The following is a 23,651-nucleotide window of genomic DNA, read 5'->3' on the forward strand; positions in this document are numbered from 1 at the left end:
GGCTGTGTTTAGTTAACACGCTATTCTCTTCGCAATCAACGTTTATGTAGAGTTAATTTAACAGAGATTAGTTGAGCGCACGAATTTCAGCGATATCTTGGGCTGAGGATGGAAATGATTACCATTCCAGTCTTGTAGATTAACAAAGTGAGTAGTCATGAGTGATTACCGTCTACATACTGGTGCGGCAGTTGATTCTAAGCTGTTTTCTCGTTTCCTTATTATTATACTCTGAACCGAAGTCCGCTCCACGTTACATTAGACAAACCTCATTCGATAAAAAAGCAATTGACATCCGAAGAACTTGCTTTCGGATTATTAAGGTAAGTTATAAAGTAAAACGGTATCACTTTTTTTTTTATTGCTTAGATAGCTGGACGAGCTCACAGCCCACCTGGTGTGAAGCGGCTACTGGAGCCCATAGACATCCACAACGCAAATGCGCCACCCACCTTGAGATATAAGTTCTAAGGTCTCACGAATAGTTACAACGGCTGCCCCACCCTTCAAACCGAAACGCATTACTGCTTCACGGCAGAAATAGGCAGGGTGATGGTACCCACCCGCGCGGACTCACAAGAGGTCCTACCACCAGTAAAACTTTCACTTTAACATTAGTCATATTATGATACGGGGGCGCCTCAATACTTACAATTGAAAAAAATTAACGAAAATTGACAAATAAATGCATTTCGAATATAGCCAAATAATGTAGAAAATACTTACAAATAAAAGTATCATTTTTCTTATTGCATAGATGGGTGAACGAGCTTCCGACTCAATCGATGTATAGTGGTTACCGGACAACCACGTGAACACCGTTACCCATCTTGAGATATGAGGTCGAAAGCTGATACCTTTAATGACTGTCTAAAAAGTGTTAAGAATTTAAAAAACTACTTATTTGTTGAGCTCGCAGTAGCAGCACAGACGTACTTTGGATGAAACAAGCTCTAGAAATTCTGAATTGCTAGGTAAGTAGGTAGGTATATTGCCTGCTCGAGCAATATGGGCCCGCGAGGTTGTGAACTGCCAGTTAATTTGTTTATTGCTTAGATGGGTGAACGAGCTCACAGCCCACCTGGTGTTAAGTGGTTACTGGAGCCCATAGACATCTACAACGTAAATGCGCCACCCACCCTGAGATATAAGTTCTAAGGTCTCAAGTATAGTTACAACGGCTGCCCTACCCTTTAAAACGAAACGCATTACTGCTTCACGATCACGACAGAAATAGGCGGACACACAAGAGGTGCTACCACCAGTAACCATGCAGCGGATTGGTATTAGAGCGCCTAGGTTTGACCAACTTCAGATCGTACTTACCCATCCGTAATGTCCTTATAGGTACAGTTTTTCGTAAAAATGAGATTTCAGGATTACCTTTAATATGCCAATAAAACCTAACTACAAATGAGCTAATCGACAGGAAACAAACTTATTTGTTGAAATGCGGATATTATAAAGCACATAGCATATTTGATGATAAACAAAGATCTCATCATTACAATGTCTTCTTATAATATATAAAAAGCCAGAGCGTCTTCCTAAACAATCATAAAGCTTACCTGTTTAAATTCGAAAAACCTCTATTGACGTAGTGACGCTGCGGCGTGATAAGAGTCGAATGGACTCTCGGGCTGGCAATGTTTATGTACGTACTAAGTTCCAATATGGAGATCCATTATTCCAAATGCAATCGAAACCAAACTTAAGCCAGCTAGGTCCCTCCCATTAATTCCCTTTTTTTTCCTACCTAAGCTGATAGTCTTGAGAGGATATATCAGCGTCGCCTTAACTAGTAGGTGAACTCACGGGGCTCAAACCTGATGACGTTGCTAACACGAACCCTAGCAAGAGCCGTTCTTCGCAGAATCTACCACCGGATCGGAAACGTGGACCACTGAGAAGATCCGGCGAGAAACTCAGTTGACTGTGTCTGAGGGTTACTTATTTCCCTATGAGCTCTTTGGTCCGTATTAGGGTTTGATGCAGGGTAGCTGGCAAAAGTTGAATGAGAAAAGCCGAGGATCGTGCTCAATGCCATGCAATTGGGGAAGCCTATGTCCAGCAGTGGACTGCTTGCTATAGGCAGATTATGGTTATGATGATGGATGATGGAGCTCTTTTAACCACAGTGCGCAAAGTGGGTCCTGAGCTTGCGTGTACACACGTACGGAGATAATATAATTATCCAAAAACCGTTATTTTAAAATAAATACAAACACAAATTAAGTTCACGTGTCTCGGAGAGTATATAAAAAATACTTTATTGTGGATCAACTTGGTTACAATACATCTATTAAATAAAACTAATTATATACGTAGTTAGAATTATTAAATATTAACTTAACACTTTTACTATTGGGGCGTTTAGTCGAGACAGTTGTAGCTACGGAACTAATATTAGATGTACAAGCACAGCTGATTCGCATCTTCTTGATAACCAAGAATACTACCATAAGTAAAAAAAAAAAGGATATAATAAAAGACCACTGTAACGACAAAGCTGTATATTGGATTACAATAAAAAGCTTACTCGGTTGACTTGATACCTTTATAAACTTGTTCTAATAGACAACGTAAATGCGTGTAATACAATCTGGATCCGCCATTGCTGTTCAGATCATGTATTTAATAATAGTCTTAATTAAAAACTGAAAATTCCTTGAAGACTGATAAACATTTAGTACATATGACCCGCCATTTCGTGTCTTGACTTTTTTAGGCTCAGAATCATCCCTAACTTGGAAAGCCTTCTTTACAAAACTTGAAATGGCTATACGAGACGTTTTTACTTAAATATATCTGTTTTTCGCGCAATATGCAATCCCAGTTTCGCGCTTCATACCAAGAGAATAATTGCATACCTATACCCTAGCAAAGACTAAGTACAGTCGTTCTTTTTCTTACCAAATTAGGCAAAGGAGCAAACAGCACACCTGTTGGTGAGTGGTCACCATCACTAATTAACAACCATAGATTCCATTGTTACCTTCTTAGGTAATTATCAGAGCGATTTTATGACGACACAAGATTAAAACTCGGGGATTAGGGGGAATTCAATTGAAAGACTAGATTTCGTGCACAGTACGTAATTGTTATTGAAATACATTCACAATACTCATTCAAGAAAATGTAAAGACCAGCACAATCGTTGTCTAAACAATAATTTGAATTTAAGCAATATAAGAGATTTTGACGTTTCAAAAACTGTTCAATCTAAATAATGTTTACTCAGTCTTCCGTGAAATATTCAAATACTCGGATTGTAAAAGTAAAAATAATCGATTACAAGACTAAACCGAATTAATTGATTAAATCACTTCAGATATTAACAACGGACAGTTAGGCAGGTATATATATTTCACTAACCTATCTACCATTCTTACTGCCTTCGAAGGCACTTTATCGCCGTTCTTGTAATGTGGGCGTGTAGTGTATGTATGTGGAATCATATATCATATCAGGGGCCACCCTGCTAAGATATAAGCAACTATTACAACAAGACCTTAATAAAATCGATAGAAGAGATACAAAATTCTTACTCTACCCCGTACACTATCACTTAATACAGTTACAACAGGACTATAAATTAAAATTACCTAATATCACCTCAGAAAGATTGTTTTAACCCAATTATATATTTTGGTAAATTCACAACATCAAAATTAAACGAACGACAATAGATTTAAATTAAATTGGCAACATTTAACTTTTGTTCTATCTATATATGGCAACACTAGAAAACAAATCGTTCTAAATTCACCTATATGTACTTTATTTATATTTAACTTCGCTAATATCTGTATTGCTTCAACGTAAACCCTATTTGGTCGCAGTTAATAATTATAATATCCTTAGTCTCTTAACTATGACCGAGTTACAAAATTTGAGCTTTTCTAGATCACAAAGATAAAAATATCGCTTCGTTTTATTTGTCCGAAAAGTCTTCGGGTTTCAGTATGAGAGACTACAAGAAAATTGAACAACCTACTCCGATAGTAATATCGTTACATTATAAATTTGACACTTGCGCTTACAACAACTTCACGACCCTCCCGAGGCGTGCAGAATGAACATCGACCACATGTAGTACACTCACCAGACGAGCGTCCGAACAGCGCATCTGTCACGTCCTGTTGAAGAACGAGCGACAACAAATCCTGGATCATCCCGGGCGCTCCGGCGAGGGGGACAGGGGGCGCGCAGGGTCCGGGGGGCAGGGCGTGCCGGCGCGGGTCATGCTCTCGAACATCTCGCGCATGGCGGCCACGTGCCCCGCCGCCACCACCCGTCCCCCGCCCTCACACTCTTCACCTTGTTCCTGTTGTTCCCGTTTAGTCACCCGTGAAACTTCAGCCACTTTGAGAAACGTTTCGCTTGTCGGTTCCCGTGACTGACATCGATCGGTTTCCAGTGTATGAAGTTTCGCTACCTCCACGTCGTCCGTGGGACAGTCGCTCCAGTTTTCGGATTCATAAATTTCCACTGTTTGAACGTGAACTTGTTCCGGTTGAATTAGTTCGGACTCGCAGTCTACCGGTTCTGGGGCCACGACAGACTCGTGTAAAACGAGTCGGTCGCCCTCGGCGTCCTCGTACTCGGGGCCTTTCATGGCTTCGCAGAGTCGATTGATCGCTTCCACGACGTCCTTGAGGTCGGCGACATCGGAAGGGATGGGCGCGTCCTCGATGGGCAGCAGGCGGTCGGGCGTCTCCTGCGGTGCGGCGGGACGGGGTGGCGCGGGTGCGGGGCACGGAGCGCCCCGCGGCGCGCGCTAGCAGCCCGCCCGCAGCGGGGGCGGAGGCGCCGGCGCCTTGTTACCTATACCGCGGAATCAAACTTACAGACACATGCCAAATCAAATAACCTAATGTTAAATGGTATATATTTAAAAACAATACATATTATTGACTATTCGTCGGTATTACAGTACACATCATTTAATGTATTGATTATATAATCTGTATCTAGTTTGCTGAGCTTTTCTAGCGAGCTTTTTGGTTAACATCATTCAAATGCTCGACTTTAATCAATGTCTATTCTGAATTCTTACCAAATCAGTATAGATCGTGAAGCCGAACAATTACCATGCAAGAGTTAAAGATTCCAGAAACATGCTTCATATAGCAAGCATTCATTGCGAGTACTCACCGAATAGTGACATGCTAAGTTTACATTCCAGTAAAACTACCCAAACAAAGCACCATTTTCTGGATTAAAGAAAATTACAATTTAGTAATGACATACTACACTATATTAATGACTCCAACACGGCACTCGTCGTATTGTATTGAAAAAGCAAATGCCTGTATTACGTATCGCATGACGTCACAGCAAGCGTGTCCAACGAAGGTTAGAACAATGAAATACCAACACAATCTATTCGTATTAATATTCTTTTATTGTCCAAAAATAATAATAATAATAATTACTAAGCATCGTACACATGATTATCACAATTACGTGTCAATTCTACATCAATTACAAGCGATAACAAAACTAAAAACAAATAATTAAATTAAAATTATCAATTAATGTACTCGAAATTTTGGAAGCAAAGCATGTACTGTCACCGGAAGCTGCTTATATGTCAATATAAAACCACAGACTATAAAATATATTTTCTATATCGCACCTTTAGAATTGAAGGGGCTTAATACAAAAAAATTAAGAAAATCAGTTTTATATCTACTTCGAGCGATACATGAACATGTAACCTTAAATGAGTTTATTAATATTAAACAGTCTCTTTTAGTCCAGGAAATGACAAACGTACTCTTTTTGTCTCCTTTAAATCAAGCGCTTAGCTTAAAGCATTATAATTGAAAAAAAAACCAAAATCTTCAATTACATTTCTGGCGTTTACCAGAAAAACCAGAATTTTGGATTAAGCCACTACAATTCTAAAAGTGCTTATATGTTCTCTCTGAACTAGTCTATGGTTTTAATGACATTTTGTCTTCTCAGCCGGCTCAAGCCGCTTTTAGTTGAATAACAGTAAAAATGATATACCATCAAGCGACAAGAGTCACAGTACATATTCGCTGAAAATGGCACCTCTCATAAATCCTAAATAAATTTATAGAATTTAAACGTGCATTAAATAGTGTAATCACTAATAATAATTATGAAAGCTCAAAGATTTGTTCTCGTTTAACCCGAAACGAAGCTGATTTCATTTTGAACATTCAATGACACTAAATTGAAAATGAATAATGAAAAAAAAAAGGACATTTGGTCCATTCAATTAGGCTTTTGATTTACTCATATAAACCATTTAAATAAATATTTCAATTCTTCATTATCTTTGGATGTGAAGGATTTTAATCGGTCAAAAATGTGTGCTGTAAATAATAAATCTTTGAACTTAAGAGATATAAAAAAAGTAAGTCATAAGGCGACATTCAAAAACTAATATGTAACAATTATTGTATTCTTCGGGGGAACTGAAAAAAGTTTATCATCAAGTAAGTTATATATTTTTGAATAGACTAAAACATAAAAAATGTTCAAAAAAAAAAAAATTCTCTAATTTTTATCCCGTTAACAATTTATCTAAGAAATAAAGCTCGGCCCATATACAAAACAAATGCCACCTTATGACTATTAAAACAAGACCCGTGAAATATAATGCCAGTACTTTGCTACGTTGTGCAATAGATAATATGGGAAGGCAGCAAGCAATACCCATTTTATGCCTTAGCATTACAAATTTAGTTCAAGAAAATTGCTTACAAATTAAGAAATCTCTACACAGAGATAATGGGTTCAAAGTTAAGCCTTCCAACATTTTATAGACCAAATCTTAATGAACGTGTTTAACGTGCCCTCAAATAATATTAAAACTAATTGAGTGAGAAGATCACCCTTATGGTAAGTTACTACCGCAGCATGAAAGGGGCAGAATTATCGCAAAATTTGTTAGGTAAAGAAAGAAAAAAGGTCTTTAGAATCAGTTAGTAATTCGAATAAATTGGATATCGATTTTTGGCTCGGATGTCGGAGAATACAAAAAAAATATATATTAATAAAGACAAGAATTTACATTCAAAAACAACTTAACGACTTATTTTTCTCGATTGCACCAAATAAAAAATATAAAATATTTCAAACGGAACATATGGAAGCACGTTCAAAATAACTATTTATCATCTAACGTAATCTTAAAACAAATAGCCCTTAAAAATAATACTATCGTTTCTGTTTGCAATAATACAATTATTTTTAATTATTTCAATTGAATTAATCAACTTTATTTTATCGCGGGACTCGCGGGAGTCTCCTTGTGGACTTCTGAACATTTGTTTATCAATAAACATGTTTTACCAATAATAATCGATTTACTATCGACAAGAATAAAAAATCAAATCATTTCAGTACGCATGACAAATGAGTACTTATTTGACGCAGAGAGAGAGAGAGAGAAAGAGAGCCTGTTTCCTTCCTTTTTTTGCGACAAAACTTTAGGGATTTTCCATTATACATACAATATGAAACCTTTTTTACTAATTTAGAAATTTTACTAAGGTACTGAAATGTGTATTTATGTTTACTAATGTCAATTTCACCGTCGGCGTCGCTATAGACAACAACCGCACATGCGATCATGCAAATAATAAACGCATACAAAAACAGAAATAATAAAATAATAATAATACTTCAACCTATGTAAATAATCACCTTAAAATGTAACAAGAAATAATTTGGTATCTAAAATACTACTTACTTATCACGTACTAAACTAATTAATTAAACTTACAAATTATTATTATTATGCAAAGTCTGATTGTACCTATTGCACTGAACATTTTAAAAACGTTAATATACCTACATCTACTATACAACCTAACTACGCGTTATATATATGACTTAACACATCTGTGCGTTTAATCTATGACAGACATAAGCTACTAAGGACAAATAATAATAATAATAATAACTAAGTATTTACTCAAATCAATGGGCGATAATGTTTTTATAAAAAAAAAACCGATCGAGTTGTTGAGTAGCGTTCGGCAGTGATGGCTTTTGTATCGATACATTTTTAAATCGTTTCGTCTGCACGATCAGGAATTCGATTATACTGGGTGTCGACAAATTTTCAATTAACAAAATATGTAATTAAAAGAATTATACAAAAAAAAACTATAGTTTTTGTCGAATAAAAATTTACTATACGTAACTCTATAAAATCGGAAAAAAACCGAAAATTTGTCGCATCCCTATCAGGGGTGAATAATTTTATTTCGCGTTTACATCGACAACGTTCCGCTCATGTGAACTTACCGGCGAGGGTGGCGCTGCTGTACCCCTTGTCGATGCGCAGGAAGGGGTCGGGGGGCGGGAAGCGCGTCGCCGGGTGGAACATCTCCGCGAACCTGGCCTCCAGGTCGGCCGCGCGCATGGAGGAGCCGCGGACGGGGGGCGCGGGGGCCGGGGGGTCGTCACCGCCGGAACTCTGTTCGAAATCACAACAGCGCTGCTTACTTCGACCCAATATGTTACAAATCCCACGACCAAAATGAAATAACGACTTCCAGTGTTCTTATTACTATAGTTATCGTACATAGGTAATTGAATGTCTTTCTTTTATGTCCGTATAGGCAGACGAGCATACAGCCTATCTAATAGTGAGCGGTTACCGTCGCTCATGGACGTCAGCAATGCCAGGGGCAGAGCCAAGCCGCTGCCTACTGTTTAATACTCTCCACAAACCCCGTTTGAAGAAATACGGTAAATAACCACTCACCATCAGGTGGGCCGTATGCTCGTCTGCCTACAAAGGCAATAAAAAAAAAATACATGTCATTGCGCTCGGGAAGCACCGTGGAGGGGAGCTCATTCCAAAGCCGGATGGCACGTGGCAAAAAAGATCTCTGGAAACGCACAACGTAGTGGCTCCAGATAGTATGGACCAACTGTACTCCGGTGGCGGGCGGTGCGATGGTAAAAACGAGACGATGGTATAATCTCATACAATTCCTCTATGAAATAATCTATACTTATATATAAATCTACAGTGGTTTTTACGGATGATCCGTTATAACTACTGAACCATGCATCCGATTGCCTTGAAACTTGGTATCCGTGTAGAAAATACATGTAGCGGGCGAGTATGGCTAGTTTATAATAAGACTGAAAATATTCCTTTAAATGGCACTACTAAAACACCCTACTGACAGATGCGAGGCCTCGTAAATAGCTGTCAATGTTGTGTCCCTGTATACGTACGTTCTGCCTGTGGTGCGGGGGCGGGGGCGGCGGGTGTGCGAGCGAGGCGTGCCGCGCGGGGGGCGGGGGCGGCGGGGGCGACACGCCGGGGGGGCGCAGCACGCGCGGCGCCCGTAGCGTACCTGCACGCAGTACATAATTATAACTTTAAACATTATTATGGTTCTATTGTCAAACACTATTATAATTCGATAATATAATCAGAGTATTCGCCAAAACTGCACCATAGCTCAATGATATTAAAGACAAACAATATTAATCTATTTTCAATTCGACCACAGACCAAACAATACCAAAAGTGTCCCAATTGACAGTAAACAAAGAGTATATTTTTATATGTGTTGTGTCAAAGACATGGTAGTGTGTGTAATGTTTTCTTTATTGATCTAAAGTATCTTTTATGCATTATTTTAAAAAAATATTAGCATTGTGCACTCCTTCTCTATATTCTCTATAAGTGTGAGAAATTTCATACTTCTTCGTCCGCGCAATTTTCCTAAAAAGGGGTACAAAGTTTTTGCTTCACGTATTAATATATAGATACGATGACAAGTTCTGTAGGTAGACCATACCAGGGTTGGCGTAAAACTTGACTCCACGGACTACGTGGCTACATTCAGTACATACACATGCAGAGTTTGGAGCTCGGGAGTCTTAGCATGAGTATAGGCCGCGGCCACGATAAGTGGGTTATGGTGGCGCGCCCCATTTTCAAACTACGGTTTCTTTAATCATGATATAAAATCATTAAAATTTTATCTGGTGGATTATTTGTTTTTTATTTTATTTTGTACACGTGTGAACCGATTTGATAAATGAAATAGGTTTTGTTTTTTTAAATGAAGTTTAAACGTATTGTCATAGTGATAAAGTGGAGATCTTCCACCAGGTTGGTGACAGAGCTCCGTGGACTGACGATCCGAAGGTTGTACTTGTAATGTAAAAAGTTTTCTTTTTTAAATTAGCGCGATTCGGATCTTGATCAAACATCTTCAGTTCTATGATAGCATACAATAACATAATCTACACAAGACCATATTCTATTACCTCAACTTACTAAATTACATTATAATTAAGGGAATCTTATCCAAAAAAATCCAAAATATATAATGCCCCGAGACCACTTTCGAAAACGTCTTATTTGAAATTGAAACAATTGTCTAACGTTGTACCTATAATATCGTTAGTAAAAATAGATTTAATAACAAATGTGTTAGTGACTGACCGAAGTGCGAGGCCGGGTTCTTGGTCCCGACGGGGGGCAGAGCGGGCGCGGGCGGCAGGTGCCCAGGGCGGCCCCCGGGGGACGGCGGGGACGGCGGGGACACCGGCGGGGACCTGGCGCGAGACACTTATAAGAAACCACACAATATATCTGGTCGAGTGTAAACAAACATTACGGATAATTCATTCAGTGTGAAGTTAAATTGCTGTGCTGTCGAGGCCTCGCCAGGGACGGGCAAGATGGCGGCGACATTCGAGCGGGCTTAAAAATTCGGGTTTTTTTTTTGTTTGAGGCCGAAAAGACTCCAGACGCTTCATTCTTCACTGAGCCTTCGGGATTTAATAACTGCATCTACACTACATCTGTTGTAGATGTAGATGTTAGTGGAAGTCTGAAAGTGGAACCTGTGACAGAGAAGTTGAGAAGTGCGCGTTTGGGATGGTATGGACATGTGATGAGACGAAATTAAAATGAGGTTGGTAAGAGAGTCTTAACTATGAATATGGAAGGATATAGAAAAAGAGGAAGACCTAAGAAGAAATGGATGGATTGCGTGAAAGACGATATGTGTAAGAGGGGAGTGAGCGAAGAAATGGTATAATATGATAGAGGAGTATGGAAGGAGAAACCATGTTGCGCCGACCCCAGGTGACTGAGAAAAGGGCAGGAGAATGATGATCTACACTACATCTGTTAACAATTAAACATTGATTGTGCTGAAAAGTAATTTACCTAGGGACCCTCATGCTCTGCGTCCGGGAAGCCATCTTGCCGTTTACGATTAATTTCTTGAGCGGCGGCGAGGGTCGGTCCGGCGCCGGGCCGGGCGGCTTCGGGGCCAGGTTGGGTTTCCCGTGGCTGCGCGGACGGTCCGACAGGTCCGACGTGGAGAGCGACGACGCCGGAGACGGCACGCGCGGCGTCGGAGCCGACGATAGTGACGTCATGCTGCCACCTGGAAATTGCGCGAGATTTATTTAACACACTTATCACACTAAATCCACAAACCAGTTTACGAATTAATGTAGCAGGAAATTAGATGAAGATAGATACTAATTACGGATTGATAATGAGCGAACTTGGACCTCAGGTATCAGAGTCATTGACATTATTGCATCTTTATACAAATCTGATATCATCATCATTCTTCTGCCCTTCTCCCAGTCACCTGGGGTCGGCGCAACATGTTTTCTCCTTCCATACTCCTCTATCATATACCATTTCTTCGCTCCCTACCCTCTTACCCATATCGTCTACGCAATCCATCCATTTCTTCTTAAGTCTACCTCTTCCTCTATATCCTTCCACATTCATAGTTAACACTCTCTTGCCAACCTCATTTTCATTTCGTCTCATCACATATCCATACCATCCCAAACGCGCACTTCTCAGCTTCTATTATACAAATCTGGCAATGGACATCGCAATACAATTGTTGGGGTAATTACCGAGGGCCGATTGAGAGGCGGCGTGCAGCGAGCTCTTGTTCCTCTGCAGGGTGACCCCGACGCTCGTCTGATGCGGCTCGGTCGCCTGCTGCTGAAGGTTGTTGATCCGTTCCGATATCGAACCGGTCGTGAGCACCGAATCTGATGAACTCTGGAAGAACAGAAGAACAAATCAATTTGATTGCTTTTTTTTAAGATAGCACCCGGGGTTTTGTGGCTGCGACGCCAGGTGAATACGTATCTAGTGATACGACTATAACTCGGTTGGAATTTTATGAGGTTTCTCTGATTTTGCTTTTCTTAGAGAAAACTCATACCATTAGAATTGTGTATTCTTGGGACATTGGCTGTAATATAAGTAATCGTATCCAGGGCCTATGTTAAAAGAATCAGGATATATTGTTTATATGTTGGTTGTTTGTAAGTTTGAATTGGTATATTAGTTTGGAAATACCTACGTCAAACGTAATGTTGTTTTTTTTACCCCTAAAGTGTGATCTTCTATTTCTTGCATAAAATTGTCCGGGAATACTGGTGGTAGGACCTCTTGTGAGTCCGCACGGGTAGGTACCACCGCCCCGCCTATTTCTGCCGTGAAGCAGTAATGCGTTTCGGTTTGAAGGGTGGGGCAGCCGTTGTGACTATACTGAGACCTTAGAACTATATCTCAAGGTGTGTGGCGCATTTACGTTGTAGATGTCTATGGGCTCCAGTAACCACTTAACACCAGGTGGGCTGTGAGCTCGTCCACACATCTAAGCAATAAAAAAAAAAAAAAAAAGATTTCTATGGGCTCCAGTAACCACTTAACACCAGGTGCTCGTCTACCCATCTAAGCAATAAAAAAAAGAATAGGCGTAACTAAAGCATCCAGGTGACAATCCTAAATTGAAATTTTTTTTAAGATCATGTCCTTAAAAAAAATATTCATATGCGCCTAGGCTGAGTGACCATGTTTGGCTCTATTATTATTATTGTGCATCATTATTTAAAAAAAAACAGCAATTGAACAAACAAAAATCAAAGACTCTCTATTATTATTATTTTGAATATTACTCTTTAAAAAGATTTCTTAATACTTTATTAATTAAAGTGAATTTTTATGTTAGCATTTTAAATTAATAAACAAAAAAACATCACATAGTTCACGAGACGCTATTTACACGAGAATAATTTCACTTTTATAGTAATTAACATATACGAGTCAAATGTGAAAGGAGAGTAAAGCAAATATACCTACATGCATACATTCGTTGAAGACAAAACAAATTATTTAACTCAGAAATGAGGCATCACGTAAATGAGGATGTTTCCTCTACCGGATAGGCTTCCTCGTAAGCATATTCAATTATTTACTGAATAAATCTTAATAATTAATCACATGTGACCTCTGCAACGCCAATGTCACGCACGTCATGTTTTAAGTAAAACTTATTAAGACTATAATTAGAATTTATTTTACGATTTAATTTCGCGTTTTTTTCTGTCGCTATATTATTTCCGATACTTGGAATACTTTACAGTTTGCGTGGTCATGGACGAGTGTAGGTACATATATAGGTATTTATAGGTATATGTAACAACTTTACTGTTAGCGTGGTATGGACATGTGATGCGTAGAGAGGAGATGCATGTGACCAGGAGATGTATGGAAATGGCAGTGAAAGGTAAAGAGGGAAGAGGTCGACCGAAGAAGACGTGGATGGGGTGTGTGAATGACGATATGAGAAAGAGAGAGGAGAGAGTCTTGAGATGACGGCTGATAGAAGTGAATGGAATAGAAAAATTCGCTGTGCCTACCCCACCTAGTGGAATAAGGTGGAGACAAAGAAAATAAAAACTCAAGGCCCAACCGGTTTAAAGCGGTTACCGGAGCCCGAGACCATCGCACCCTTTAAACCGGACCACTTGACTATTCGCGGCAGTAATGAGCAAAATGGTGGTGCCTATACGGTCTTATAAATACGCCCAAACACCAATCCATTCCAGTGCACTGGTAGAAGATCGCAGAGAACGTTGAAGTATGAGAGAATTTGCTAAAACCAGCCCAATCAGGAGCAGTGCTTCGCAGAATCTACCGGCGGATCTGAATCGCGATCAACTGAGAAGATCTGGCGAGAAAGTCAGTGAGCTGTGTCTATAGGTTACTGCACAGTATTTGACATTACACTATAGTGTTATAAGCCCGTTTCGTAAGTATACAAAAGAAAAGTGATCTTTTTAATACCTAAATATGTATTAACGTACCGGAAAATGCAGAAGACAAAACAAAACAAGAACAAAAATTTATTAAGAATCTTATTACGAAATCAATTATTCTATCATTCTTTTTGTGAACTTTTTTCACTAAACAAAAACTGTTTTCCACGTCAAGATAAACATCGATAACAAAGTATGATGTCATGAATGGTTGACCGTTGCGTATCAGTGTACGATATTTCATTAGCTGGTAGTTTGTGTTAGCCTCAAATGACGTCACACATAATAAAATTTAATTACATTCGAACTTCATTACCTTTCCGTATTATCGTTCCCGGTCCTTTTTTTGTACCATTATTAATTTGTTAATTGTAATGGCGCAACCGAATCCTGTACAGTTAATCAACGAGTTTCCCTTATTAGATTTTACCGTAACGAGTGCGTAATTACAAACATACCGTGTTCTTTTTTTCAACCTGAAATATTTCCAAATTTTTTAAATAAATAAAATTAAAATAGAAAAATAAACTGTACGAATAATATTTTATCTGTACTATAAGTTTTACCTTTTATGCGTACGTATTGTACAAAGCGACGGTCCTGACAATAGGTCTTTTGGAACGACAAAAAAAAACAGCCTTATTACGTTAAATGGAACGTTAAGTTTAATGATCGTTCTCGTTTTGAAATGAGAAAGTATTTAGTTTGAGTGACGCCCGCTAGACATCCAATACTCATTAAGGTTTATGTCAAACGCACTAAGCGATTCACTCAACATCTATAAATACTTCAACTCATTAGGTAACAAGGCATACTAATAACAAACCCATCAAGTAATTACAATTCGGGGTCACATTTAACACTATTCCGACGACGATATCTGACAGCTCGATCTTCTTACCTAGAAGTAGAGATTCTCGGCCTTGAGAAGAAATACGCATCGAGAGTAAATGTATCTTGAGAATGTGCTACACACAAATAAAAAATATGTGGCTTAAAAAAATATATTAAAGGCCCTCTTTAAATAGAAAAACGAATTAGCAATAAGTTAACTACACCTTTTTTTCCTGTTGATACGTCGGGATATCAGAGAGCACTTATAAAATTATTGTATTGTCATCGGACTTTTGATGCGTGTACGAAATTTCAAGATAAACGGACGTCTTTAAGATTCCTTTACATACAAAGCTAATAATATCGTTAAAAAAATCCATAATGATATTCCCAATTAAAATAGTTAAGTAGTAAAATAAAATAGTAAAATAGTTATTTTTATTATTGCCTACGGCCCACCTCATGATAAGTGGTTACCGTCGCCTATGGACAACAGCAATGATAGGGGCAGAGCCAAGCCGCTGCCTACCATTAAGTACTCTCCATAAGTCTCCTTTGAAGAACGACATGTCATAGCGCTCGGGAAACACCAAACATTCCAAATGATACGTGGCAAAAAGGTCTCTGGAAACTCACTGTGGATGAAAGCAGCGGTTCTAGGTAGTATGATGAGCTCTACTCAGATGGCGGGAGGTACGATGGTAAAAACGAGATAATGGGATTTAGGATTATTCGTGCTATTTATAATATGCACCCGAGGGAATCCTTGAGGTACAAGTTTAAGGAAATCAAAATTCTAACTTTAGCGTCCCAATACATTTTTGAAAATTTATTGTACGTGCGTAAAAACATTGAAGAATTCCCCAGAGTCTGCGATTTGCACAATGTGAACACTAGGAACAAACATAGGCTTGCGTTGCCGGCGGCTCGAATTAAGAAAATAAGCAACTCTTTTAGGGGGCTGGGTGTACAGCTTTTCAACAAGATCCCACTAAACGTTCAACTACTACCTGTTCATAGATTTAAGAAAACTGTTAAGGAACGTTTGTGCAACAAGGCATATTATAAAGTTAAGGATTATTTACTAGATGGCACTACGTGGGAATGAGGCGCTCGCTCCTGGCCTTTTCATTTTTCATTATTATTATTTTTTTTTTAATTGTATTTTTTTGACTTGTTTTTTCTTTTATTGTGAATATTTCAATTTATTTAAAAAAAAGAAAATATTTGAGAAAAAACAAAAAAAAAAAAAAAGCCCGCTGAGTTTGTTTCGCCGGTTCTTCTCAGGACTGTGGCTTTTTTTGGAACCGGTGGTAGAGTTAACATTGTTATTTGTATTTTGACATTCAACAAGTGTGTCATACTGACATCTAAGTTGAAATAAATGATTTTGAATTTGAATTTGAATTTGGATAATTTCAAATAATTCCTCGTTTTGGGGGTACTGGTTGGCTGTTGCGAGCTTCCGCTGTCTATTCTTTGTTTCCAGTCTATATCTGCGACGAAGCAAATGCATATACTGATTTGAACAGTAAAATAGCTTTTATTAAAATAAAACTGAAACATGAAAATCAAGATTGTCTATGGATTCCTATAAGCTTTAACACGAGACCGTCCTTTTCTCTTAATTTTTTTTTTTTGGCTCTACGCAGCAAAGGTATACCGAAGAACAATTTGAATATAGGTAAATCTCGTTTTAATACGACCGTGTATAAAGTCCCACACAGATTGATATCAAAGTAGAGGCCATGTGGTTATGATTCACACAAAACTTTTTTAATACATTTTACACAAATATATCGGCATCGGATGAGATATTCATTCGATCGGTTCTCTTTGATAACGTTACAATCAATCATTATGTTAACTGCGATTGCTTGATTTAACCTTACAGGGTTGCATAAAACGCTCCATTGCATAAATTAATGTTTTATTTTAAAATATGTCCGTCAAACAATATGTCGTCAGAATGCTGACAACGTTTTACATAATTTACATGTTTTAATCATCTTAATTTCATTTCACTCCATATGGAGTATTAATATTATCATTTCCCTAAACATAAGAAATACATTAAAATAAGACATGACTAAAAGGTCTTAGTTACCAGGTCATAAAATCCCTTAACAAAAAACATTTTAGATTTCCCGCAACCGTTTGTCTAACATGAAAAAACCCTTCGGCAAATATTTTAAATTCGCTTAAGCGTACGCCTATACTACGAAATATTATAATTATAACATTTAACAATAAATACCGATGAATCAGTGTCACTTCGTCCGTTCGTTCGTTCGTTACGTCACAATGATTCAATTTCATGACTCAGATGACCGCAAGGCTTGTAGGGAAACTGTGGTACTGTTACACACACATCAAGTTTTGTGGTGTCATGATTCACAGAGCAAATAAAAATTAATAATACCTTATGGTACCGCGTATTATGTGATGAATAAAAAAACCGCATTGTTTTAAATTTAAAAGCTTACAACTTATAATTAATCAAGATTATGAGAAGAACAGAAAAAGCGCTCAATGGCACGCACTGAGAAGCTGCTTTTTTTTATTGCTTAAACGAATGAACGAACTCTAGGTGAAGTGGTTACCGGAGACTATAGACAAGAATGCTCCCCATCTTAAGACTTAAGGTCTACCTCTGATTTCTGTGGTTATTACTCTAATTTTGTTTGGGCGTTTGATTTTATTGCACGATATTATTCCTTCGTCGACATTTAAGAAGATCAATTTAAGTGAAATAGACATAATGGGAAAGAGAGAGAAAGAAAGAGAAAGAGAGAGAGTACACCGCAAAGACAGCGATTTTGTAGACGTCGTTATAAACCTTTGCAACTTTACTTCGATAATCGTTTTGTTAGTACACAACACCTAATCTGATAAGTTATGACCGATACCAAAAATTTCCAATTTCGGTGAATACAAAATTTATCGTAATGATATGCCAGCGTCCGCCACATGACAATATAATAAAAAAAACATATGTATCTCGATGAATATTATTATAATATTACATAAACAGCAAATAAATGAATGTATCGCTTGGGTCATTAGTCTGAGAAACGTCTCTTAAATCTAGATTTTGTATCTATAAATTACATTGTGTGCTCGTTTTTTTTTTATTGCTTATATGGGTGGACGAGCTCACAGCCCACCTGATATTAAGTCGTTACTGGAGCCCATATACATCTACAACGTAAATGCGCCACCCACCTTGAGATATAAGTTCTAAGGTCTCAGTATAGTTACAACGGCTGCCCCACCCTTCAAACCGAAACGCATTACTGCTTCACGGCAGAAATAGGCGGGGCGGTGGTACCTACCCGTGCGGACTCACAAGAGGTCCTACCAACAGTAATAAAGTTCTAATTACAAAATTAGCATTAACGCCGCTATCACACCGACCCTTCAAGCCGGATCGAATTATAGCTTAGCGGGAGAGATGAGTAAGAAAAGCGCAGTGAACAAACAATATTCAACTGTCGACGGATAACAGCTTAGTCGTTCGTAACCATGAAAATATGATGAGTATTCGAAACGCCGGAAATAACGTAAAGACAATAATTAACGCGAGATTGATCCGTAAAATTAGTTTTTATTATGAACATTCGAGGACAACGGTACAATCTCTTTAAATTCCTTATACTTAACACTAATCCTCTTGGCCTTTTCATTTTTCATTATTATTATTATTTTGTAATTGTATTTCTTGACTTCTTTTTTCGTTTATTGCAAATATTGTTACTAATTTTTAAAAAAAGAAGAAAATATTTGATTAAGATCTAAGATTAAGATTATTAAGCAAAAAAAAAAGGACTTCTTCTCAGGACTGTGGCCTTTTTTGGAACCGGTGGTAGAGTTAACATTGTTATTTATATTTTGACATTCAACAAGTGTGTTATACTGACATCTAAGTTGAAATAAATGATTTTGAATTTGAATTTGAATCGTTTGGAAGCAAAACTTTCGCGTGCATATGTACATACAAACAATACACGTTTATATAAAAGACTAATATAAAATTACGGAATCGATTTTTACTTTCAAATGAAAACGGCGAAAGAGCAAGGCGAACCGGACCGGCTTGACGACTTGCCCGAAAAATTATGGCGCTACTATTACGTAAATAAAAAATTCCAATTTCAAAGAACACTTATGGGCAGAAACCCTTGTATTTTACTTAGAACTTTCAGATTGATTCACTACACTTCTTCACGACACTATAATTTTGTTATTAGATTCCCAAAAGGGAAAAGTGGTTTGAATCAATCCCAAACTTGGCAAAATCTAATTTATATTCCTATCAAAATCCATTTTTCTTAAATCAATACGATTATTTTGCAATTTGATCTCATACAACTTATACAGACTAACGGTTCAAAATAATATATATTTACATATATAGTTTGACAAAAAAAAACAACTCTTAAACAGCAAATAGAACTAAAAAAATTTAGTTTCATGTTTTTTTATTTATTAAAGCGAAGATATAAAATTACTGTTTTGTCATCGGTCCTTAATGCGTGTGGCAAATTTCAACTCCTCATCTCTTGGAAGTCAGTGAAAATGACGTTCAATGATTCCCTCACATACAACATACATACGAAGCTCAAATAGTCTTAAAAATTAGTTTTTTTTTTTTTTTTTTTTCCTACCTATGCTGATAGCCTTGAGAGGCTATTTCAGCGTACCCTAGCTTGTGTAGGTGAGCTCGCGGGGCTCAAACCGGAGAATTGCTAACACCGCCCTAGCAAGAGCAGTGCTTCGCAGAATCTACCACCGGATCGGAAGCGCGACCCACTGAGAAGATCCGGCGAGAAACTCAGTGGGCTGTGTCTGTGGGTTAATTCGCTCGTCGAGCCCTTCGTCGCAAGCGACGGGTTCGGCGAGGACGGTGACCGGTGCTTGTATTGCCTAAAAGCACCGTTAATGGATCAGGAGGATCCGTGATGACGTGCTTTGGGCGACGTCGACGGTTTACCAAACGGTCTACAGGATCGGGTATGTAGTTTCCGGCGGCCACGACAAGAGGGTTCTCATGTCGTGCCGCCTTCTCAAAGTGGCGCAGCGATGCCGACTGTAGATACTTACTGACGGGGTAAAAATTAGAACAAACTGTCATACAAATTGTTGACATTCGTTCTGGACTTAAATCAGACAAAGTCGTCTTTCACCATGTCAACTGTTATGTATTGTGAGCTCACATGTATCGGTACCAACGGCCTGATAATTTCTAAAGCGAAACAGTCATACGTTCCGGTTTTGTAGATAGCCGTTCAAGTGAAATTGAGACTCCCAACTTCGTTGTAAGTAGCGGTTTGGCCTTTTAAAACCAAGCACAGCTGCGAACTGAGCTTACGATACATAAAAAAAATGCATTTATATAAAAGAGCATCTGACTTTTTTTTCTATACCTATTCGCTGGTAGCCTAAGAGGCTGTTCCAGCTACGCCCGGACGGGTGAGCTCACGGGCTCAACCTGAGAGAATTTGCTAACACTAGCCTGCTAGAGCAGTGCTTCGCAGAATCTACCACCGGATCGGAAGCGCGACCCACTGAGAGTATCCGGCGAGAAACTCAGTGGGCTGTATCTATGGGTGAGCTTCCGACATGCATTTAAGCCATTGATGTAGCCCAGAAATTGTCTAATAAAAAACTAAAATCCGCAAACATTTTTATTTACGTAATTACTGATGGTAGGACGTTTTGTGACGCCCATACGGATGGGAACCACCATTCTGCCTATTTCTACCGTGAAACAGTAATTTGTTTCGGTTTGAAGGGTTAGGTAGCCGTTGTACTGAAAACTGAGACTAGAACTCACGTCTCAAAGTAGGCAGCGGCATTTACGTTGTTCAGGTCTATAGGCTCCGGAAACCACTTAACCAGGTGGATCGTGACATCGTCGCCCCATCTAAACGATAAAAAAATTCAGACAAAATCGGTGCGTGTAAGCATTTTAATCCAAAAATCTATTGACACTGCATATTACAAGCAAATAGGCAGTTTTATCACGTTTACGAAATGCGAGGTCTCATAGTTAAAGTTAGCATACACTGTAAGCGGTTTAACTCTGCCAATGCCGGTCCCAAGCCCGGATGAGAAAAGAGGAGGGCTGAGTTAGAGTTCGAACTTTTCACCGTAAAACAGTCAACGCCGAATGTCTGGCGACGATTAATTAACCGGACCCAAATAAGACTTCAGCGGCTTTGAAGAGCTAAATCTCTTCCAAAAGCACTGCCGTGGAAGGACGCGGGAACCCACCATGTGTATTTTCCCAAGAAAGCCTCATGAGGCCACGACCCTCAGCATTGAGGATTATCGAGGCAAGGAGGTTTTTTTTATTTATTGCTTAGATGGGTGATGGGTTTGATTTTTAATACACGATGTTATTCCTTCACCGAGGAAGTCAATCATGAACATTTGTTGAGTAGGTACGTATTTCATTAGAAAAATTGGTACCCGCCTGAGATTCGAACACCGGTACATCGCTCACAACGAATGCACCGGACGTCTTATCCTTTAGGCCACGACGACTTCAATCGGTCGAACAGCAAAGAACCCACCAATACCTGTTTAATTACGTAATGCAAATTATTACGGTAGCTAACGGTTATTACTTACGTATTTGGATACAAAAATGCATCCTGACAAACATTATGAAACAATAGGGTTTATTATTTCCTGAATGCCATTAACCTGCCTTAGAACTTAAAAGTTGGTGTAACAAATTTTTTGCCAACACAATCGTATTTATAGTCGATAGAACACATAGTAGAGACTTCCTCCCGATCCACTAACGGTGCTTCTAGGTACTTCAAGCACCGGTCACCGTTCTCGTCGAACCCGTCGCTTGCGACGAAGGGCTCGACGAGTAAATTAACTCTCAGACACAGCCCACTGAGTTTCTCGCCGGATCTTCTCAGTGGGTCGCGTTTCCGATCCGGTGGTAGATTCTGCGAAGCACGACTCTTGCTAGGGTTCGTGTTAGCAACATCGTCAGGTTTGAGCCCCGTGAGCTCACCTACTAAAGTTAGGGTTACGCTGACATAGCCTCTCAAGGCTCTCAGCTTAGGTAGGAAAAAAAAAAAAAAAAAAAAAATAGTAGAGACAAAGACATCGCGTTGTTCACTGTTATAATTATACACACCGTTTTTAAAAGGCTTAAAAAATAAACGATAGTAGAATATTCTGTACGGAGGTTTCTCTAAGTTTAAATCTTATTGATTAGCACTTAATAAAACATATATAATTATATCGACACGTGTGGAATACGTGGTTTCTGTTGACGCATAAATTACGCACTTACTTTAAAAGCCAAAGGCCGATATAATCAAAAGTTCGTAACGTATTTCTACGAGAAGGCGTCTTATATTTTGTTTACACATTAGTAAATCCAGTTTTTTTTGCTATGTTTTTTATTTCAAAATCATTACGATTTTCGCGACTCTTAGACTATTCTAATGGACGGATATGGAAATGCGTCGCCTAATTTCAAATGCATTTGAAAAAAAAAGTGAGGTAGGATACATTAATATCGATTAGTTTGTCTTGGAAAATCGATAAATTCCAGTCCGTGGACGTGACTCGGGCTACACAAAATAAAATAAAAACTTTTATACCCTCACATAGATCGATTACCGCGTTTCAAACTAATCGACTTGAAATTTTACTGCCATACGAGAATCTCGCATTCCAATACCTTCATTGCAAAGTACATATGACAGAAGTTAACATTTACATATCCTATTAAATGATTCACAAACCTATTGATATTCACGACCAGACCGCCGATGAATGACTAATCTATCGTTATAAACGATGACAGAAAAACCACAACTACTACATTGTGACACGGACACTTGTGAAATCACATACATTTAGAGTGAAAACCTTTGAAAGCCGGTAATGGACTGCAAATGGTTAGCTTAAATTAATGTGAGAGAACGATCACTTTTAGTCCAAGTTCTTAGTAATTAGCTGCAATAGAAAACATACCTACTACACGATTTTGCCAAATAGTCAAAATTTTATTTGACTATACAAAAATGACGTTTATTATAATGCAGATTAGGTTCAGGAGTAACCTCTGCGGTGACCCCTCCTCCCTCTGCGGATGTCAACCAGATTAAAATTATCCAATGATAACGACAGCGGGGTCTCACCGTCACACGGTCAAACAATCCCACTATGCAAATATTAAACTGTAATGAGTGGCGTGATGAGAAATCAGTTGACATGGGAATGTCAAGTGGGTTTTTTTTTTTGAACAATCGTCTTCATTTTAAGAATTCTCTCAGCTTTTACTATTTATCTTATTGTCATTTATTTGGATACAGAACGACACCGACATAAACTCGAGTTAGAGAAACAAGGGCACGCGATGGGAAAATTAGACGCATTGATCAACAATACCAAACTAGTAATACCAAGTTCTAATACCTTAGCGAGTCAGTTTTTTTAATAACCCTCATTAAAAGTTTGTATAGTTGCCATCGTGTGCCAAAGCTCAAATAATGGTTCCCGGCTCAAAAGTTTTCATACCTATTGTTTTAGCGTTGAGCCTGCCTAGTTTTGATTCAATATTAATCAAGTACTTTTAATTGTTTTCTATGGTTATTCTAGATCATGATTAATATTTATAACTGTTGACTCGTTAACAAAGGTGCTGCCTACCGCCAGTAGAAACATTTAAA

At 38.4% G+C, this 23,651-nt stretch overlaps 2 protein-coding genes across 2 annotated transcripts in view; both read right to left on the reverse strand.

Moving 5' to 3' along the window:
- Window positions 1-2,231: 2,231 nt before the first annotated feature.
- Window positions 2,232-4,618, reverse strand: LOC149502434 (uncharacterized). The gene has a single exon (XM_089729457.1). The coding sequence runs from the start codon at window positions 4,616-4,618 to the stop codon at window positions 4,172-4,174; it is 447 nt and encodes a 148-aa protein (XP_089585583.1). The 3' UTR covers window positions 2,232-4,171.
- LOC149502433 (uncharacterized) overlaps window positions 2,232-23,651 on the reverse strand; it is a 37,097-nt gene continuing 15,677 nt past the window's right edge. The window contains exons 3-8 of the mRNA XM_089729431.1: window positions 11,911-12,061; window positions 11,195-11,417; window positions 10,463-10,575; window positions 9,238-9,359; window positions 8,293-8,464; window positions 2,232-4,827 (exon numbers count right to left, since the gene is read on the reverse strand). Coding sequence (XP_089585557.1) covers window positions 4,781-4,827; window positions 8,293-8,464; window positions 9,238-9,359; window positions 10,463-10,575; window positions 11,195-11,417; window positions 11,911-12,061 — 828 coding nt within the window. The 3' untranslated portion in view covers window positions 2,232-4,780. The remainder of the gene's footprint in view (window positions 4,828-8,292; window positions 8,465-9,237; window positions 9,360-10,462; window positions 10,576-11,194; window positions 11,418-11,910; window positions 12,062-23,651) is intronic.

The sequence above is a fragment of the Bombyx mandarina genome, chromosome 08, assembly GCF_030267445.1.
Source record: "Bombyx mandarina strain Sakado chromosome 08, ASM3026744v2".
NCBI lineage: Eukaryota > Metazoa > Arthropoda > Insecta > Lepidoptera > Bombycidae > Bombyx > Bombyx mandarina.

Excerpts from the sequence above, each read along its gene's own strand:
- LOC149502434 (XM_089729457.1), bottom strand. The coding sequence starts at position 4,618 with ATGAAAGGCCCCGAGTACGAGGACGCCGAGGGCGACCGACTCGTTTTA.